The 17,357-nt window shown below is 46.1% G+C and overlaps 1 protein-coding gene across 2 annotated transcripts in view; it reads left to right on the top strand.

Moving 5' to 3' along the window:
• Positions 1-17,357, top strand: part of adcy7 (adenylate cyclase 7) — a 96,620-nt gene that overhangs the window by 35,597 nt on the left and 43,666 nt on the right. For both annotated transcript variants that reach the window (XM_084337315.1, XM_084337314.1), the window contains exon 4: positions 3,035-3,184. In XM_084337315.1, the coding sequence (XP_084193441.1) occupies positions 3,035-3,184 (150 nt within the window). The remainder of the gene's footprint in view (positions 1-3,034; positions 3,185-17,357) is intronic.

Below are 17,357 nucleotides of genomic sequence, written 5' to 3'. Positions count from 1 at the left end.
CACACATATAGATGTTGTTCAACCAGCTAATGTGTCTGTATCTTTCCCAATACAAATAAACCATACTATACTTTTTCAGGAGTACAGTCTCATCATTCTAAAATAAATTCTAACGTTCTAATTAAAATGTGTAAATGTGCCTTCCTCCGTGCGCTTTCGCCTGCTCTGAAGTCAGACTTGGTGTTGTTCTTGCACGAAACCCGTGAGTGATTGCGCTCTGCATCGGCGGTGTGTTTGGCCGAGAAGTGGTATTTGAGAGTAGATGTACTCTGGTGGTAACTAAATCCACATCGACAGTAAATACAAATTACTTTTGTCCTGTTGAGAAAGCCATCTGGCATGGCTTTGAAGCTGAACTTGCCTTTCAAAATTGTATCTTTTTTGTCCATTATACTAGTGCTCACAGCAATGTCAGTGCATTGCTTCCTGATTTCCCAAACTACAGAGTAGCCCGAGGTTCAAACATCACAGCCCGTTAATCTCGCGTCAAAAAAATAGTGCTGTTAAAAGCATTTTGCGTTAATAACGCGATAACTTAAAGATAAGCCTTAAAGATCAATGTTTTCATTTCATAAAACAGACTTTCAGGGTCCCCCATTTTCAATTAATCATAACCATTTTCAATTCATCATGTGAAATCTTTTTTTAAACATTATTTTCGTGATTATATCTCACGGGTCAAACAAACCTGAATGTTATTGCCATAAAATACAACGTATATTGTTTCTATACCTTTCTGGGAACATCTACAAAAAACGCGTTGCAATCTGGTGAAAATGGCGGAGCTATGGACATTCAATGTAACAATTAGTTGTGCCTCACTAACTGCAAACCATGCAGTTTCCAGTTTATTCTGGATTAGATATGTTAACCTATATTGTCCCGTCCTAGAGCTGTATATAAAACAGGGTAACATTAATGTTAATGTGAAAACCGTCATAAGCATAGCATCCCGGCTGCTGGCAGAGCTAAAAATAAATATGCAGAATGGTTTTGATTAGCAAGAACAACAAGAAGAATATAAGTATTTCTGATTTTGTTAAGGATGTGTTAGCAGAGGGCCCAGGCGCAAACAGATACGAAGGAGAGGTAGATATGGATTGTCAAAAGTGAGCACTGCTCCTTTAATTTAAACACTTCGAGCCAGGGGTGAAGTGTGACCAAAAATAATCCAAAACAAGGGCAGCAACAAAGATATTACAAAAATTGTCTTTACTTCAAAAAGGGTAGCAACAAAAACAAGGAATCTCATAAATGAGAGCAGGTACAAAAACAACAGAGGAACCACAGCAGAGCTGGTAGGGGAAGGCACAACTAATCTACAAAACAAACACTAAGAAAACGAGACTGTAAAAACGAAAACAAAGATGACAATACAAACTGAAAAACTAGACTTTCTGAAAAATAGGGAGACAAGGAACGAATGACAGCGCAAGGACGAGGGTAACAGCAAGGACAGGATACTCAGGAACATCAAGACAGGGATCTCAAAACAAGGAACTCCAATAATGAACCGACAACAAGAGTAGGGAAACACACACCAGATATAGGGGGAACAATTAACACTAGAGAGACAGCAGGGCAATTAGCTAAACGAGACACACATGAGGGAAAGGCAGAACTAACACAGGGCTACAGGAAAACACAAGACCAAACACAATGGGGAATGTAAACAGGGAAGCACACAGAACTAACTACACAAGACGACTGAACACTAGACAGAGTAAACATAACAACCATACAAGGAACTAATAAAACAACAATCAACAAGGGAACAAGAGACAATGTAGCAGGGGAAGGGCACAGAGAGACATGTAGACATTGAATATACACCAGTGCACCAGGAGGGTATGCATGAGTGAGACAAGGGGAAGTTCAGATGAATGTCCAGCAGGGGGAGGTACAGATGGGAAATGTCTGTGCAAAGGTGGGGGTAAATGTGGGGGTTGTTGAAGAGTACAGGCAGGGGGGAAGGGTCCTAGAATAGGCAGAGGAATATTGTTCATGAGTAGAGGGAGACCATGGGAGAGAATGTGAAAAGGAGGGGGCTCTTGAGGAGTACAGACAGGGGAGAAAGGTCCAGGGACAGGTGGACCCTTACAGATTTAAGATGTATTTAGTTTTACCCAGAATTCCCAAGCTTCTCGCCATTTTTGAGCATATATATTTTATGTGTGGTTTCCAGCAGAGTTTGTGGTCTATTAAGACACCCAAAAACTTTATTTCATATACTCTATCGATTTTTCCAGATGGAGTTCTGTATTTATTTAGCGATTTCCAAACAGCATGAACTTGGTTTTACTCAGATTTAATGATAACTTGTTTGTATCAAACCAGCATTTTAGTTTGTATAATTCCTTCTTTGCCACTTTTAAAAGCTGCTGCAGATCATCTCCATAACATAAGATATTTGTGTCATCTGCAAAGACAACCAATTTAAATATTTCAGACACTTTACAGATATCATTAATGTATAATATGAACAATTTGGGTCACAACATTGACCCCTGTGGGACACCACAGGTAATATTTAAGCACCTTGACTTGTCCCGGCCTATTTGAACAAATTGATGTCTATTACTATAGTAAAAGCAAATTTTTACTAATATTCTTAAAAGCACAGTAGGCTTAGTAGGTCAAATAGGCCAAATGGCTAAGCAGCAGAAACACTGAAGAACAGAACATACATTGTAGGTTGATAGAAATTATGTCTTTATAGTTCATAATGCACCATAATGTTACCTCTACCACAAATTGGGTAAATCAGCACCATGGAGAGTGCACCATGGAGATTGCGGTGTGCAATAGGCCTTTTGAGAAATTAATATGTTTTTGCTGGATTGCCTTCTGACAAAGAGGACTCCTACCATGTCAGAGAGTAATTTGCTTTGACTTGAATCTCGCTCTTCACAAGATCCACACTGCATCAATTTCTTTGGTCCGTTCACGCAAGTCTCATTCGCTCTCATTTGCTGAATGTTAGCACCTTTGGTTAATGTACCCCCCCCCCCCCCCCCCCTTTCTCTCTCTCTAGCTGCTGGCCAACGCGGTGGTGTTCCTGTGTGGCAGTGTGGTGGGAGCCTTTCACAAAGTCCTGATGGAGAGAACGCTGAGACAGACGTTCCAAGACACCCTGAGGTCCCTGGGCATGCGCATGAAGCTGGAGATCGAGAAGAGACAACAGGTCAGTCTACAGCCAGTCACCAAAACACAGCAATTTTACACACCAAGACGAAAGGGGTTCCAAAGTGCTTCTTATTATGTCCGCCAGAGGTCGTAGCTCGGAGGCAAACATAAAACGTCACAGCCGATCAAAGATTAGCGCTGATGTTTCACATCAGGCAACGAGAAGTTTAAAAAATAAAATAAAATAATTCCAGCATTGTGTATTGGCCTACATACAGTTCCATAGAGAGTTTATGGTACACCTTTTTAACACAAGAAGGCGAAAACATCGGTTTTAAATGCTACCCTCTTTGACCTAACATTACTTCTGTGCAAGGCATTGTGGTAGGAAACGGAAGTAGTCTCTGTGGCTGATAACTGACTAAAGAGCTAGTGTTAGCTGCTACAGAAGTGAAACATTAGCTAAGTGCTTACAGGAGGAATCGGCTACAACAGAATACAAAATACTAATAAATATTAGCATTCGCTAGCAAGTCTAACCAGTTAACGTTGGGTCATTGGCAGCTTGGTCTGAATGCACTTTGAATAGCTCTGACTTGATATTTATTAACAGCAACTAACATTAACGCCACATTAGCCTGACCAATATTTATTTCACATCATAAATAGATGAATACAGTCTGTATTAATACATTTTGCATTTCTTTTTCCAAATGTAGCCAAGAGTAAAGACCCTAACCCTATCAAAACTAGTGTATATTTACGAGTGTATATTTTCAGCACTGCGTTTGTTTACCAATGATTTTAAGTGTTATTTAGCTAAATATGAGTTTATAGAAATCTCAGCGCATTGGATGGGAAACCGGGGCTTTCGATGGACATCGAAATTTCATAAAACTACACTACCCAGCTCACACCAACCCCTGTCTAAGATGGTGGGGCCGATGTGAAATCTTTTTTTGAACATTATTTTCGTGATTATATTTCACGGGCCAAACAAACCTGAACGTTATTGCCATAAAATACATATTGTTTCTATACGAACGTCTACAAAAACGCATTGCAATCTGGTGAAAAATGGCGGAGCTATGGACATTATACAAAAGTAACTGAACTTATAGTCGATTTCATTCACGTTTTTTTCTGCCCTGTAACGGGCACCTGGTGATACTAAATCCAGATTTAAATATGCCATTGGAAAGAGGAGATTTGGTCCAATCCATAGATTGATTGATTGATTGATTGAAAACTTTATTAACAGATTGCAGAATGGGTACAGTACAGTACAGCTCAATACATACAATTGTTAAGGGGATGCAGACCAGAGAAAGACTTTCGTCTTGTTTACATCAGGGTCCCCCATTTTCAATTCATCATAACATATATATACACGACATACAGATAGACAGTTCTGCTACATCTATACATTTATGACATACCAGATTTGCAAATACAGTACTGTTTGTGATACAAAAATAGTCTAGAAAAGAGAGTATATACATTTGACGTAGAAACTGTACATTGGAGGAGGTTGGGTAGGTGGGGTGTGGTTGGGTGGGTGGGTGGCTGGGTTGGTGGGGGGTATGACTTGGCCATAATAAGGTAATTTATAGGCCGGTATTCTATATTCATTTACATTTATATTTAGGCATTTAGCTGATGCTTTTATCCAAAGCGACTTACAAATTGGCGAAAACTACTTTTATTCAATGTAACAATTAGTTGTGTCTCTAACTGCAAACCATGCAGTTTCCAGTTTATTCTGGATTAGCTATGTTAACGTAAGGTTATGTATATAACCAAGTTCTATGAATACTGGTGACGCTCAGCGTCATCTGCACTAACCTCACTTCGTGCACGAGCACTGAATAAAAAACTCCACAATGTACCTTTACATACCGACATCCGTCTGGCCACACCCCTATCCGCTTACCTTCATAAGCAGGTGTGTGGTCACCTACTCGCCTCCTTCCCAAACTTTCACCACAAGGCGAGGTCAAGGGCTATTTAGTTTACTGGATCATTTCGTTGTGATCTAACAGTGATCTAACGTCAGCTAACGTGAGCTACCTATCTAACGGAGGTCTCATGCTGGCGCATCCCTATCATTCTTAAACTGAAATGCGCATTTGTTGATATCAGGAGCTATCAGTAGCTAGCCAGTTAGACAATGCATCATGTATTAAACTAAAGTGAATAGTTGACTGTGTAGTTTTGTTTAAACAGTAACGTTAGCTCACGAGCGATAGCTAGTTAGCCAACGCTACCCAGCACTTGCGAAAACGAATGACAAACTGTCACGTTGATATCAGGAGCTATCAGTAGCTAGATAACATTAGACAACGCCTCATATATTAAACAAAAGTGAATAGATGACTGGGCCATTTTGTTTAATCCTTGTTATGTTGAAAGAGGAGCTCTGCGGTGCTCATGCACTCGACTCTTGCCGAAGGGTTTGTTGACATGAGATGGGTCTGGGAGGGGGAGGAGGAGGAGGAGGGGCAAGACGTGCAGCAGCTGTGTGGCTGTGAGAGAAGAGCGAGTGAGAACTCCGCTGAGAATTGGATCATGTTTTCCGTGTCATCGATCGGTTTTCACGATCAGCGGAAATAAAGCATTATCGGAATTCACCGATCTCATATTTATACTGAATATCGGCTGATACCGATCGCTGGCCGATCGATCGGGGCATCCCTAATAAATAACGATTAAAACCCGACTTTTCTCGGGTTTGGTGCTCAAGCGATGGCGAGTTAACCCAACTTATCTCGGGCCTAGCGCTGAATGTGTTAATAATGTATTAAGTGTCCATTTCATTATAATATTCAGATTTATCATAAATATTTGAACATGCACATGTATTTTATGTTCCGTTAAAGAGGGGTGGAGGTGGGGTCACATTTGAGCATTTAAAAATGTCTGAAGTAACTAGTTACTTTTATAATTTGTATATTAATTAATTAATTAATACATTTGTTTTTATTTATTTTTTTGCATACAGTCAACGTATTCTTAAATAATAGCACTGCCCGAGGCTGGGCATACAGTCAACATATTCTTAAATAACAGCGCTGCCCGAGGCTGGGCATATGATACAGTCAACGTATTCTTAAATAATAGCGCTGCCCGAGGCTTAGTGGCAATGCACCTGTACAGTCGTATACCTGGCAGTAACAGGGAAAATGCATAAAACACCCCTGGAACCTGATAAACAAGTTTAAAGCCAGGTTAATTTTTCAAGCACAACATGCAGAGAGAGAGAGAGAGAGAGAGAGAGAGAGAGAGAGAGAGAGAGAGAGAGAGAGAGAGAGAGAGAGATAGAGAGAGATCCACGGCGGGAACAGAATAGATTGCATTAAAAACTCACCAAACGTCCAAGAGGAAGGAGACAACCGTGGAGTTGACAAAGTTTACCCCCCCCCCCCCCCCCCCACACACAGCAGCAATCAGTGTGATCAGAGAACAGTTGTTGCTCCCTGGGCTCAGTTCAGACTGGATACAGTTACCCCAGAGAGAGAGAGAGAGCGAGAGCGAGAGAGAGAGAGAGAGCGAGAGCGAGAGAGAGCGAGAGAGAGAGCGAGAGAGAGAGAGAGATAGAGAGATCCACATCCACGGCGGGAACAGAATAGATTGCATTAAAAACTCACCAAACGCCGTCCAAGAGGAAGGAGACAACCGTGGAGTTGACAAAGTTCACCAGTCCATATTGTCCCCCCCCCCGTTGGGATGAACTTGGGAGTCTGTTCCTAGTTTATCTGCCGCTAGTTAGCTGTCCCTGCCTTTAGCTAAGCCGACATGGCTAGCCCGACTGAACCACACGTTAGCACTCGATAACGTTACGTAGCTAAAGCTAACTAGCTAGCTAGGTTAGCTAACGCTATTTAGCTGTCCCTGCCTTTAGCTAAGCTACTAAACTTTCTAACATGCAACAACTTTCATCTTCAGTCCATCTGCTGAACGTCCTCTTCGTCTTGGCATAACCTAATCACTATACTTGGTATTGATAAGCTTACGGCACGCAGCGTTATTTCTTCTGCTCCGAGGCTGCACAGCGCTCCTGTGGATAGCGCTGAATAGTCAGACCCCGACCGTACCTGTAACTCCTCCCCTCGTTGAAACCAGAGCCGCAGAGCTCCAATAGTGTATCTGCAGAGCCGCAGATACACTATAGTATATCTGCAGAGCCGTAGAGCCCGGAAGCGTGTATCACTTCCGCAACGGATTTCGGTTTCCGGGTTCGCCTGATTGGCCGCGATGGCCACGTGACACGCGTGGCACGCCCCCGCGGCAGCCTGCTGTGTTGACGCTCGCGGCGGCGTGGACTTGACCTAGAGGCTGGAGTTCACTTCCCCTTTCACATCGCGCCACGCTGCTGTGCAGTCATCAGTCATCTAATAATATTGTTGCTTTTGTCAAGAATCACTTTCTGTATGACAACAATGTATGCCTTTCAAATGTTAAATGATAAATGATTAAATGATACACACTGAAATCTACGCTCTCTCATCCTGCTTTCCACAACGCGACAATATTATTAAACAGCAGCTCTGTCATTGAAGTGGGAAAAGTGAGCCGTATTGTATATTAGTACATTGCATAGTATATTGTATATTGTATGGTAACTCAGTTACTTCTATTCTGCATCGAACATTGTACATATGTCTATACTGAACAGCGTGACCTCTATTTTTACTTCTATTTTACATGCTATACTATTTTATTTCATACTTATCTTGTCTAGCACAGTCTCTAACAGTAACAGTAAGAAGCATTTTGGATAAAAGTATTCTGTACTTCTGTATGACAACAATGTATGCCTTTCAAATGTTAAATGATAAATGATTAAATGATACACACTGAAATCTACGCTCTCTCATCCTGCTTTCCACAACGCGACAATATTATTAAACAGCAGCTCTGTCATTGAAGTGGGAAAATTGAGCATTAAACAGCAGCTCTGTCATTGAAGTGGGAAAAGTGAGCATTAAACAGCAGCTCTGTCATTGAAGTGGGAAAAGTGATTAAACAGCAGCGCGTCTGCACTCAGAAGATGGCGCGACAATATTGCTCTGGCGTTGAAGTGGGAAAGCGGCAGTGAAGTCTGCGCCGCGCGCGCATCAACACACAGGCAGCGGCAGAGGCAGAGAGGGCCGTATAGCGTCACATGGCCGTCGCGGCCAATCAGGCGAACCCGGAAACCGAAATCCGCCGAAATCCGTTGCGGAAGTGATACACGCAGCCCGGAACAAGTCAGACACATTCTACAAACGTGTCTAATGTGAAATATATAAGTATGTAAGCAAAACTAGATTTTAGGTCTGTGATGGAAAGTGATTGTTAACACTTTGATCGCCATGGTTAAATTCATAATTTACCATCCCTAGCCAACTCTATTTGTCTATGGAGAAGTTCCCCTTCTTTGCAGGGCTATAACTTTTTAAATTGTATTGCTAAATTGACATTATTATGGCCCATTCAATGTCCTATATCTATTGTTCAGGGTGTAGCAACGTTATACTTTTTCATTCACATATTCATACTAAAATACGGTCTAAAGTATAAGTATGTTTTTATCGTTTTCTGCAGCTTTCTCCAGAACTTGATTTATAGCCCCAAATGCATTATATTGATGATCAAATACAGTTTGGTAGCGATCGGTGCCAGATAAAAAAATTCAACTGGAGGTACTTCTAGAAGTTACTACGTATGATCTGATGTTGACCGGATGGGCGTGGGGTCGTTTATAATTCCGTGGGCAACGTTATATCATTCATCTAGTGTGGGTCATATGATCATCAGAGCAGTTAGTATAGCAGACATTAGAAAATAACGCTGAAACTCACCGTATCTTCCTTGCGCCGTTGGGGGATGAGCGTGGAATAGAATTTTTTCTATTATGGGATGTCAAAATACCCGATCCATCTCCAGGTTGTATAATAGTATATATACGTCCAAATCATGTTGTTTGTCCAGTTATTTGCACCGATCGGTGTTCACTGTGTCAAGATGGAGTCCTGCTAATGATAGCGAGTGCCCGGACGAAATATGGGTGAGCACCACTTCATCCACATGACTTCCTGTTGGGCGATCTGCCGAGCGGCCACCAGATGGCGTTCTTGAACCGTTAGAGAGTTGAGTGGAGCTCAGCAGTATATCTCAGGTCCCCGGAGGAGAAATATGATTTCGATCACAGATTTTTGAAATATTGATATCAAAGACGTGTTACGGCGTCTTCGGCAGAATGAGCATGGCGGGCAATGACGAGTTTCGCCATTTCCGGCGATTAAAGTGTTAACATCTATTTTAAAATTTGTTTATAAAAAAAAAAAAAAAATTGCGAGGCCCCCCTCCCCGCGAGGCCCTGTGCGACCGCACTGCTCGCACACCCCCTGAGGCTGCCCTGACTGTAACTAATTACTTTTTAAAGTAACTTGCCCAACACGGATAATGACATGATTAGGCCATGGTTCCAAGTTTGGTAGGTAAGCCATTATAGATGTCAACATCCAAACAATTCTGCATATCAAACTGGTTTAGGTGAGGGACATTGAAATCTCATCTTTTGCTATTTACAATGCCCACATTGTTTTTTTTTTTTATTGATCTTTTTCCCCCTCCTTTTTCCTCCGATTTTCTCCCATCCCAATGTTAGTCGTTATGCCAATTCCCAATCCCCTTCCTGGTCGCTGCGCACTTACCCCCCACAGTCGGTCTGGGAGAGTGGAGGCTATCACGTGCTTCCTCCGACACACATCTAGCCAATCAACCGCTTCTTTTCACCTGGCAGCGCCCGGTCTGCATTAATAGCGAGATGCTGCTTGAATGCAACGTTGCATTCAAGCAGCATCTCGCTATTAATGCAGACCGGGCCAAAGCAATAACAAACGCCATAGGTGTTTTTATAGCAGCAGATCTGCGACCATACTCCGTTGTCCCCGTTGCATTCAAGCAGCATCTTGCACTAGGATCTGTTTCTTCCGTGTACCAGTGATATTCACATTCGGGTGATGCCGTTTCAAATGCGTGATAAAGTTCGCAATAAAGTTGAACAATGACATGGCTCTGGCTTGTCAGTTAGTATTGACTCGCCATACTAAGGCTAATATGCTATGCTGAATTACAGCTCTCGTTCAGTGTAGCTGCGCGCTGCGTGGAATGAACAAACAACATCCGGTTAGTTGTGCACGTTATATTAGGGCCGGGGGGATTTAAGTTCCGCCAAAAAAAAAATCCATACCGTTGCAATCGCTCGGTGCACAGCACATACTGTACCGGAGGACCACATTGAGGCGGTACAGTACGTATCCGCGTACCGTTACACCCCTAGTGTTTACATCTGTCTGCTTGAGAAAATACCATGTTCTGCAATAAAAATGATTGAAGTGAGATGAACAGACTGAACTTTATTTTATTAGATAAAACAATAACATGTTGACAAAGTTTTACTTTGCAGTTGAAAAAAGGTAATATCGCAATATATCGCAATATTAATATCGCAATACTCATCGTGAGGCCTCTGGTGATTCCCACCCCTACAATTTAGCCTTGGTTGAATTGTTTTTGCAGAGCAATGAGGATGGAAACAGCTAATGTATGGTAAAGACACATCAGTCTCAATGAAAGCCTGGGACTGCATATTCAGCACCAGTGTAACTGAGGGGTACAATTCCCTGACTGTATTACTAGATATGATACTTACTACCACTACCTTTGTACTTAATATTCGGCCACCCAGTACACGGCATAAATATATTATCATGAACACTCTCACGTAGATGAAACGGATCCAACACAAATGTACGAATTAGAAACAGGTCTTTATTTCCTACACAGCGATGGTGTGTAGAATAAGCACTTAATCACTTAATTACTTAATTACATTTATGAATTGAAATAGTATGCACTTTTATGGCAAGGAGTATTCGTCGGTATATCAATAGAGAATGTCCAATCTCTGAAGGCGCAGGTGGTAAATATACGACCTGGAATAGTTAAGGAATAACAGCAATGATACTTTAATGATTATAGGCTGGATACACTAGAGGGGGTTAATCTGGTCGCTTGTAAGCCGACAGGAGTAGGAGGGGGGGGGGGGGGGGTAGAATCCAGCTGCCTCGTCCGGCCAAGGGTATCCCAGGTGAACCCACTGTAGTGCCGTTCAATGCGCCGGCGATCCTTGGACCACAGATGAAAGCAGGTGGACTCTTTGTGGGCCGGCTCTCTCCGGTCCACGGGGGAGAGACGTGAAGAGACCTCGTCTTGCAGAGCGTCTCCTCACCTTGCGTCCTCTCCAGGGGGGGGGGTTCCAACACACGGCAGTGTCGGGGGTCTTTATCCATGGAATAATCAAAGTATCCAAAGCATAATCCGTGCCTGGGAAGGCGGGCTGTCGTCGGTAGAATAATCCGGTATACAGGTCCACTCGCTCGTCGGCTCTGGGGCTCCTCGGGTGCAGCTTCACATAGGGTCAACCACCCTGGGTAAGCAGCCAGTTCTCTGCCCGAAACGATGGGGTACTGACTACGGTAGTATTCTCACCGCACGAAGCACTATATATTAACAGACTATTATTAGCTTAATAGACTACGTCCAACTCGACGATATAGTGCCAAATATGACTATTCAAATATTAATATACACGATGTCTCAATACCGATGGTAGGCGAACTTGGCCTTACTCCCACACGTGGCGTCGCGGGGAGGCTTTACGTCTGTGACTCTATTGGAGGGTAAGAAACTGGACTGAAAAGAAAGTCCTACTTTAGTAGCGCAGTATATATACGCACTATGAACAAATAGTCCCATTAGTGGTGCGGTAGCCAAATTCCTACGCGGAACTAGGACTTGTTCGTACATGTCGAGCGGTACGTTTGAACTGGGTCTGAGGGGTATGGCAGCCTGGCACCAAGGTCTCGACCAATAGTAGAATGGAGACTATTATGGGATGTTCAGTAGGCTAGAATGGATATTCAATGCATATTGTACAAGGAATATACAAGGGATATCAGGGAATATTAGAGAATATACAAATACAATTAAATATATATATATAAATAAATATATATATTCGGTTTAATCTGGCCCTTCACAACAGCCACCCCCTGAATAGGTCCCAGACCTAATCAGTTAAACAGAGACAGATTAATCGCGTTGTCTATTTACACATAAGGGTTTGCTGTAGGGGTCAGTCAACTTCACAAAGTCATAGGGTTGTAGGGTCATGGTCATCATCGATTGTGTCTGGGAGTCGAGGCAGTTCTATGAGCCTCGCCACGGGACGGGTGTAAGTGCGACCCTGGACGAGCACTTCAGCTGCTCGGACCTTGCCGTCGGCACCGGTGATCACGTTGCTTACGCGGCCGGCCGGCCACATAGCTCTGGGCAGTGATTGATCAATAATCATGACGACTGTTCCTTCTGTCAAATTGTCTCTCTCCTTTACCCACTTCTGGCGGGTCTGTAGAGACGGTAGGTAGTGCAGTAGGAAACTGTTCCAAAACTTGTCGGCTAATACTTGGCTGTACCTCCACATTCGTCGGCCGTTCGCTTCTTCAGGCCGGTACATGGTCTGGGGTAATGTGGGATCTAGCCGCCCCATCAGGAGTGTGTTGGGGGTAACTGGGTCGATATCCGCCACATCACTGGAGACATATCCGAGGGGCTTCGAGTTAAGTACTCCCTCAATCTCCGTGAGGACTGTCATTAGGACTTCTTCCGCCACAGTCTGGGCCCCAAGTACTGCGTACAGGGCTGTCTTTATGGAGCGCACTTCTCGTTCCCAAGTGCCACCGAAGTGGGGTGCGTTTGGGGGGTTGAATTGGAAATCAACCTGTGCTGGAGCGAGGTGGGTCTTAAGTTCTGGGCCCATAGCTTGGAAGCTCTCTCTCAGCTCTCTTTCGCCGCCTTTGAAGTTTGTCCCATGATCGGACAATAGGGTAGACGGTCTTCCTTTCCGTGATGTGAATCTACGGAAGGCCATAAGGAATGAGTCTGTGTTCATGGTCGGGAGAAGCTCGATGTGTATCGCTCTGGTGGTCATGCATTTGAATACAATACCCCACCGCTTCTCGGTTCCTCTTCCTTTCTTTATGTGCAGCGGGCCAAAGCAGTCCATACCCGTTGAGTGGAATGGCTTGTCACCGATTCGGAGGCGACATGGAGGAAGGTCAGCCATCCTTGGTATGCTGGGCTGCGCGCGCCACTTGCGGCAGTCTAGACATGTTCGTTGGAAGCGTCGTACCGCCTCTCTTCCTTGTAGGATCCAGTAACGACGTCTGATTTCCGCGAAGACTCTTTCTGCTCCTGCGTGATGTACATCCTCATCGTATTTCTTTATAATCAGCTCTGTGACCTTGTGTCGGCTGTTCAATACGATCGGGTATTTAATGTCATCCGGTAGATTGGGGGCTCTGCGTAGGCGACCACCCACTCTGATGAGGGTGTGAGCGTCGCTCTCGGGGGCCAGGTGAATTAATCTGCTGTCGGATGGGACGGGCTTTCCTCCCTGTAGACAGGCCAATTCATCGGGGAACGAGTCTCTCTGGGCTCGCTGCAGTAGAAGCAATTCTGCTTCCTCGTAGTTAGCTGCTGACATATCAGCGGGGGACTTGCACTCCGGGTGGTACCGCAGGAATGTTCTTTGTTGTGCACTCTCTATGGACGTGCAATCGTCTATGTTAGGGTCGGTGGAGGCTACGGTGCTCAATCCACAGAACACAGACTTCTTAATTTCCACCTCCTCTGGACTTGCTTCCCTCGGGATAGGCATGGGCCACTGTCCTTCCGGGAGTCTTAGGAATGCAGGGCCGTCACTGTAGACATTGCGACGGGTGAGGTCATCCAGGGGCATCCCCCGGGTGATGACGTCAGCTGGGTTCTGTTTTGTATCAACGTAGCGCCACTCTGTTTCTCCGGTTAACTCTTCGGTTAAGTCTTGAATCTCGGTGACTCTGACTCCCACGAAGACTTTGTACTTGCATGAGTCCGATTTGATCCAGGCGAGTACCGTCGTGGAATCTGACCACAGGATTGTTCTAGACACCGGTATGGTGAGCTCACGTTGGATGAGCGTGGCTAGGTGCGCTCCGGCTAGGGCTGCGCAGAGCTCTAGACGTGGGATAGATTGTTGCTTGCGTGGGGCTATTCTCGAGCGGGCGAGGACAAATGCTGTGTAGATCTCTCCCCCCTGGTCTTGGGCCCGCAAGTAGGCTACTGATCCGTATGCGACCTCTGAGGCGTCACTGAAGACGTGTAAATCCATTTTACATGTCTCTGGCCTCACCGTGGGTGGGAAGTAGCTTCGGCGCATATTAACGCCTGGGAGTGAGTGGAGCTCCATCTCCCACTCTCTCCAGGTGGATGCAAGGTGTGCGGGAATGGGGTCGTCCCAGCCCTGGTCCTTGTCCCACAATGCTCGTACAATCATTTTTGCCCTGGTGGTGTACGGTAGAATACATCCTAGCGGGTCATATTGTCGGGCGAGTGTTGTGTACACACTCCGTCTGGTGGTCGGCGCCGCCGCCGGCCTTCCCTGCTCCGTAGTCAGGGGCTTGTGTCTGTAGTGAAGCGAATCTGTTTTGAATCGCCACACCAATCCCAGGGTCATCTCCTGGGCTTCTCCCGGGATTGTAGCCATCCAGGTCTCGCTGCTGGCTGCCTTGTCCTCGGAGGAGAGGCTGCGCAGTACTTGCGGATCGCTGCTGGCCCACTGCCTGAGATCAAAGCCGCCTTTGATCAATGAGGCGCGGAGTTTAATCAGGAGAGCCTCGGCTTCTTCCTGGGTTGAAAGGCTTTGTAGACAGTTGTCTACGTAGAAGCTGTTCTTTACGCTGTGTCGGACCTCTTCGTCCGCTGCTGGGTCCTCTGCTACATGTTTCTGTAGTGCAAATGTCGCACAGCAGGGGCTGCACGTCGTTCCGAAGGGGAGGACTTCCCATTGGTAGATGGCTGGGTGCTCATCTCCTGGCTTCTCTCTCCATAGGAACCGTAACAGGGGCTTGTCCGCCTCTACTAATCTCACCTGCAGGAACATTCCTTTAATGTCCCCGCTGATGGCTACCTTTTCCTGGCGGAAGCGGAGTAGAACGCCGAGTAGGGAGGGGCCGAGTGTGGGACCGGGCAGTAACTCTTTATTCAGATTTTGGGATCCGATCTGGTAGCTGCAGTTAAATACTATGCGGTCTTTACCGTTGTGATGGACCTTGTGGTGGGGCACGTACCACGATTCAGTGGTCTGGTCAGCCTCTTTAATGTCCATCTTTGTGACGTGTCCCGCTGTGATGAGCTTCTCAATCTCAGCGCGGTATACACTCTCTTGGACGGGGTTCTTGGCTAAGCGCCGCTCCGTGTTCAGCAGGTACCGTTCTATGGCGTCTGTCTTGGCGTGGAAAGTAGGCATTCCTTCTCGCCGCAGGAGTGGCGTGGCGTATCTCAACACGCCGTTGACCGGGACTCTCTTGGTCCCTGTCTCGAGGAGGTGAATGGCGTAAATGTCATCTTTAGAGCGAATGTCTTTCTTTCCATTCTTAAAGGGCATTTGTTCCAAGCTCCATAGCCGCTCTACGTGTTGCATGAGTGCGGTTTCTCCCTCTGTGACTCGGGAGTGGAGACATCTAGTGGCTGTACTTCGGTTGAGAGATTTGGCAAGCGGGCCTTGGAGAGTCCATCCCAAACGGGTCTCGACTGCTGCAGGGCAGCCTCGGGGTCCGGTATGAACCCGGTCTATCGGGACAATGAGGTCTGCATGGTCGGAGCCTATCAACAGGGTCGGCATAGCATTGTCTATGAGCGGGATCGGTAACTTGCGCAGATGTGCATATTTCTCCATCAGCTTGGCGACGGGGTATGTGTACCGCGACAGTCCTATTTCTTGGCTGGTGAAAGCGTCTGCAATCTGGTACCGTCGCTCAGACTGGCCGCTTGCTGCGATAGAGAATGAGACATTCTCGCCCTTTATCGTCTTCAAATCTCGTCTTATTGTCCGAATTGTCATTTGGGTTTCGCTTCCCCGCAGCCCTAGCTGGGCCGCAGCGGAGGCGAGCAGCAGGGTCTTCTCTGACCCGTCATCGAGGACGGCGTAAGTGTCCAGGACTTTATTCTGGTAGCTTAGTGTCACACGCACTACTTTTAGGAGTACTCGGGCTCCACTGCTGCTGGCGGGATCGATGTACATGACGCTCGCTTTGCGGCTGGATGGTGCAGGTGAAGGGCGCCGTCTGTTACTGTCGTGAAGTATGTCCAGATGGGCTCCATCGCACTTGGTGCACCTTTTCTTTAAGCGGCATTCGGCTGCCATGTGTGAGCGCGCACAGCGAAAACAGCGCTTGTTGGACTTTATCCATTGACCTGCTTCCTCCGCGTTCAGCTTGGGGAAGGAGTCACATTGCGCTAGCCAGTGTTCTTTCTCACAGTAGGGGCACACTATCTTCCACTTCTCCGTTCTGGAGGGGGTACTGTGGCTCCTGCTGCTCGGTACTGACTCCGATTGGTGCATCACAGTCACCGATCTTCTTCCATCATTTAGTCGTCTGGTTCCTTCTCTGGAGCCAGGGGTGCTCCGTCCGAATGTATCTAGCCGTAGGCTGCTGACTTCTCTCGCCAGGAAGTCTGCTAGATCGAGGAGGTTCGGTTCGGGGCCATTCGGGTCTCTGTGGTCCCTCTGCCGCCTAAAGCGCTCCTGACGAGCGGGCGGCAGCTTCTCCAGGATCCTTTCCACATTTGAGTTGGCGTAAAGTTCATGCCTCCCCTTCTCTCTTTGCGCTCCCAACATCCCTACCAGGGACTGCACTCTGATGGACAGGTCGTCCAGTGCTCGATTGTCTATTGCTGGGGGTAAGCGGTCGATGTGTCGGATCTCCTGGATCACGTAATCCCATATGCGCCCATACCTCTGGTCCAATGCTACCAGCGCTGCTGTGTATGGGGTGGTGGAAGTCGCGTAGGCGAGCGCTATATTATGTGCGCGGGGTACCTTTAAGTGCTTCAGTAGGATGGCGTATTTGTGGCGTTCATCCAATACATCCACCAACATGGTCTCCAGACACATGCGGAGTTCTGTATACTGGGCCCGGTTCTCTTGGGTGAAGTCGGGTACCATAGGCGTGCCAATGTATGACGCTGACTGTGGATACATCGGCGAGCGTTGGGGGAGAGGCCTCCTAGGCGAGTCTCCTCCCGCTCCTTGGTATGGGCTGGTACCGGCAGTGTACCATGGCCCGCTTGTCCAGGTGCTG

Source organism: Notolepis coatsorum, assembly GCF_963971535.1.
Source record: "Notolepis coatsorum genome assembly, chromosome: 20".
In the NCBI taxonomy this organism is placed as follows: domain Eukaryota; kingdom Metazoa; phylum Chordata; class Actinopteri; order Aulopiformes; family Paralepididae; genus Notolepis; species Notolepis coatsorum.
Note: the sequence above shows the minus strand (reverse complement) of the source record. Positions and strands in the feature narration are given on the sequence as shown.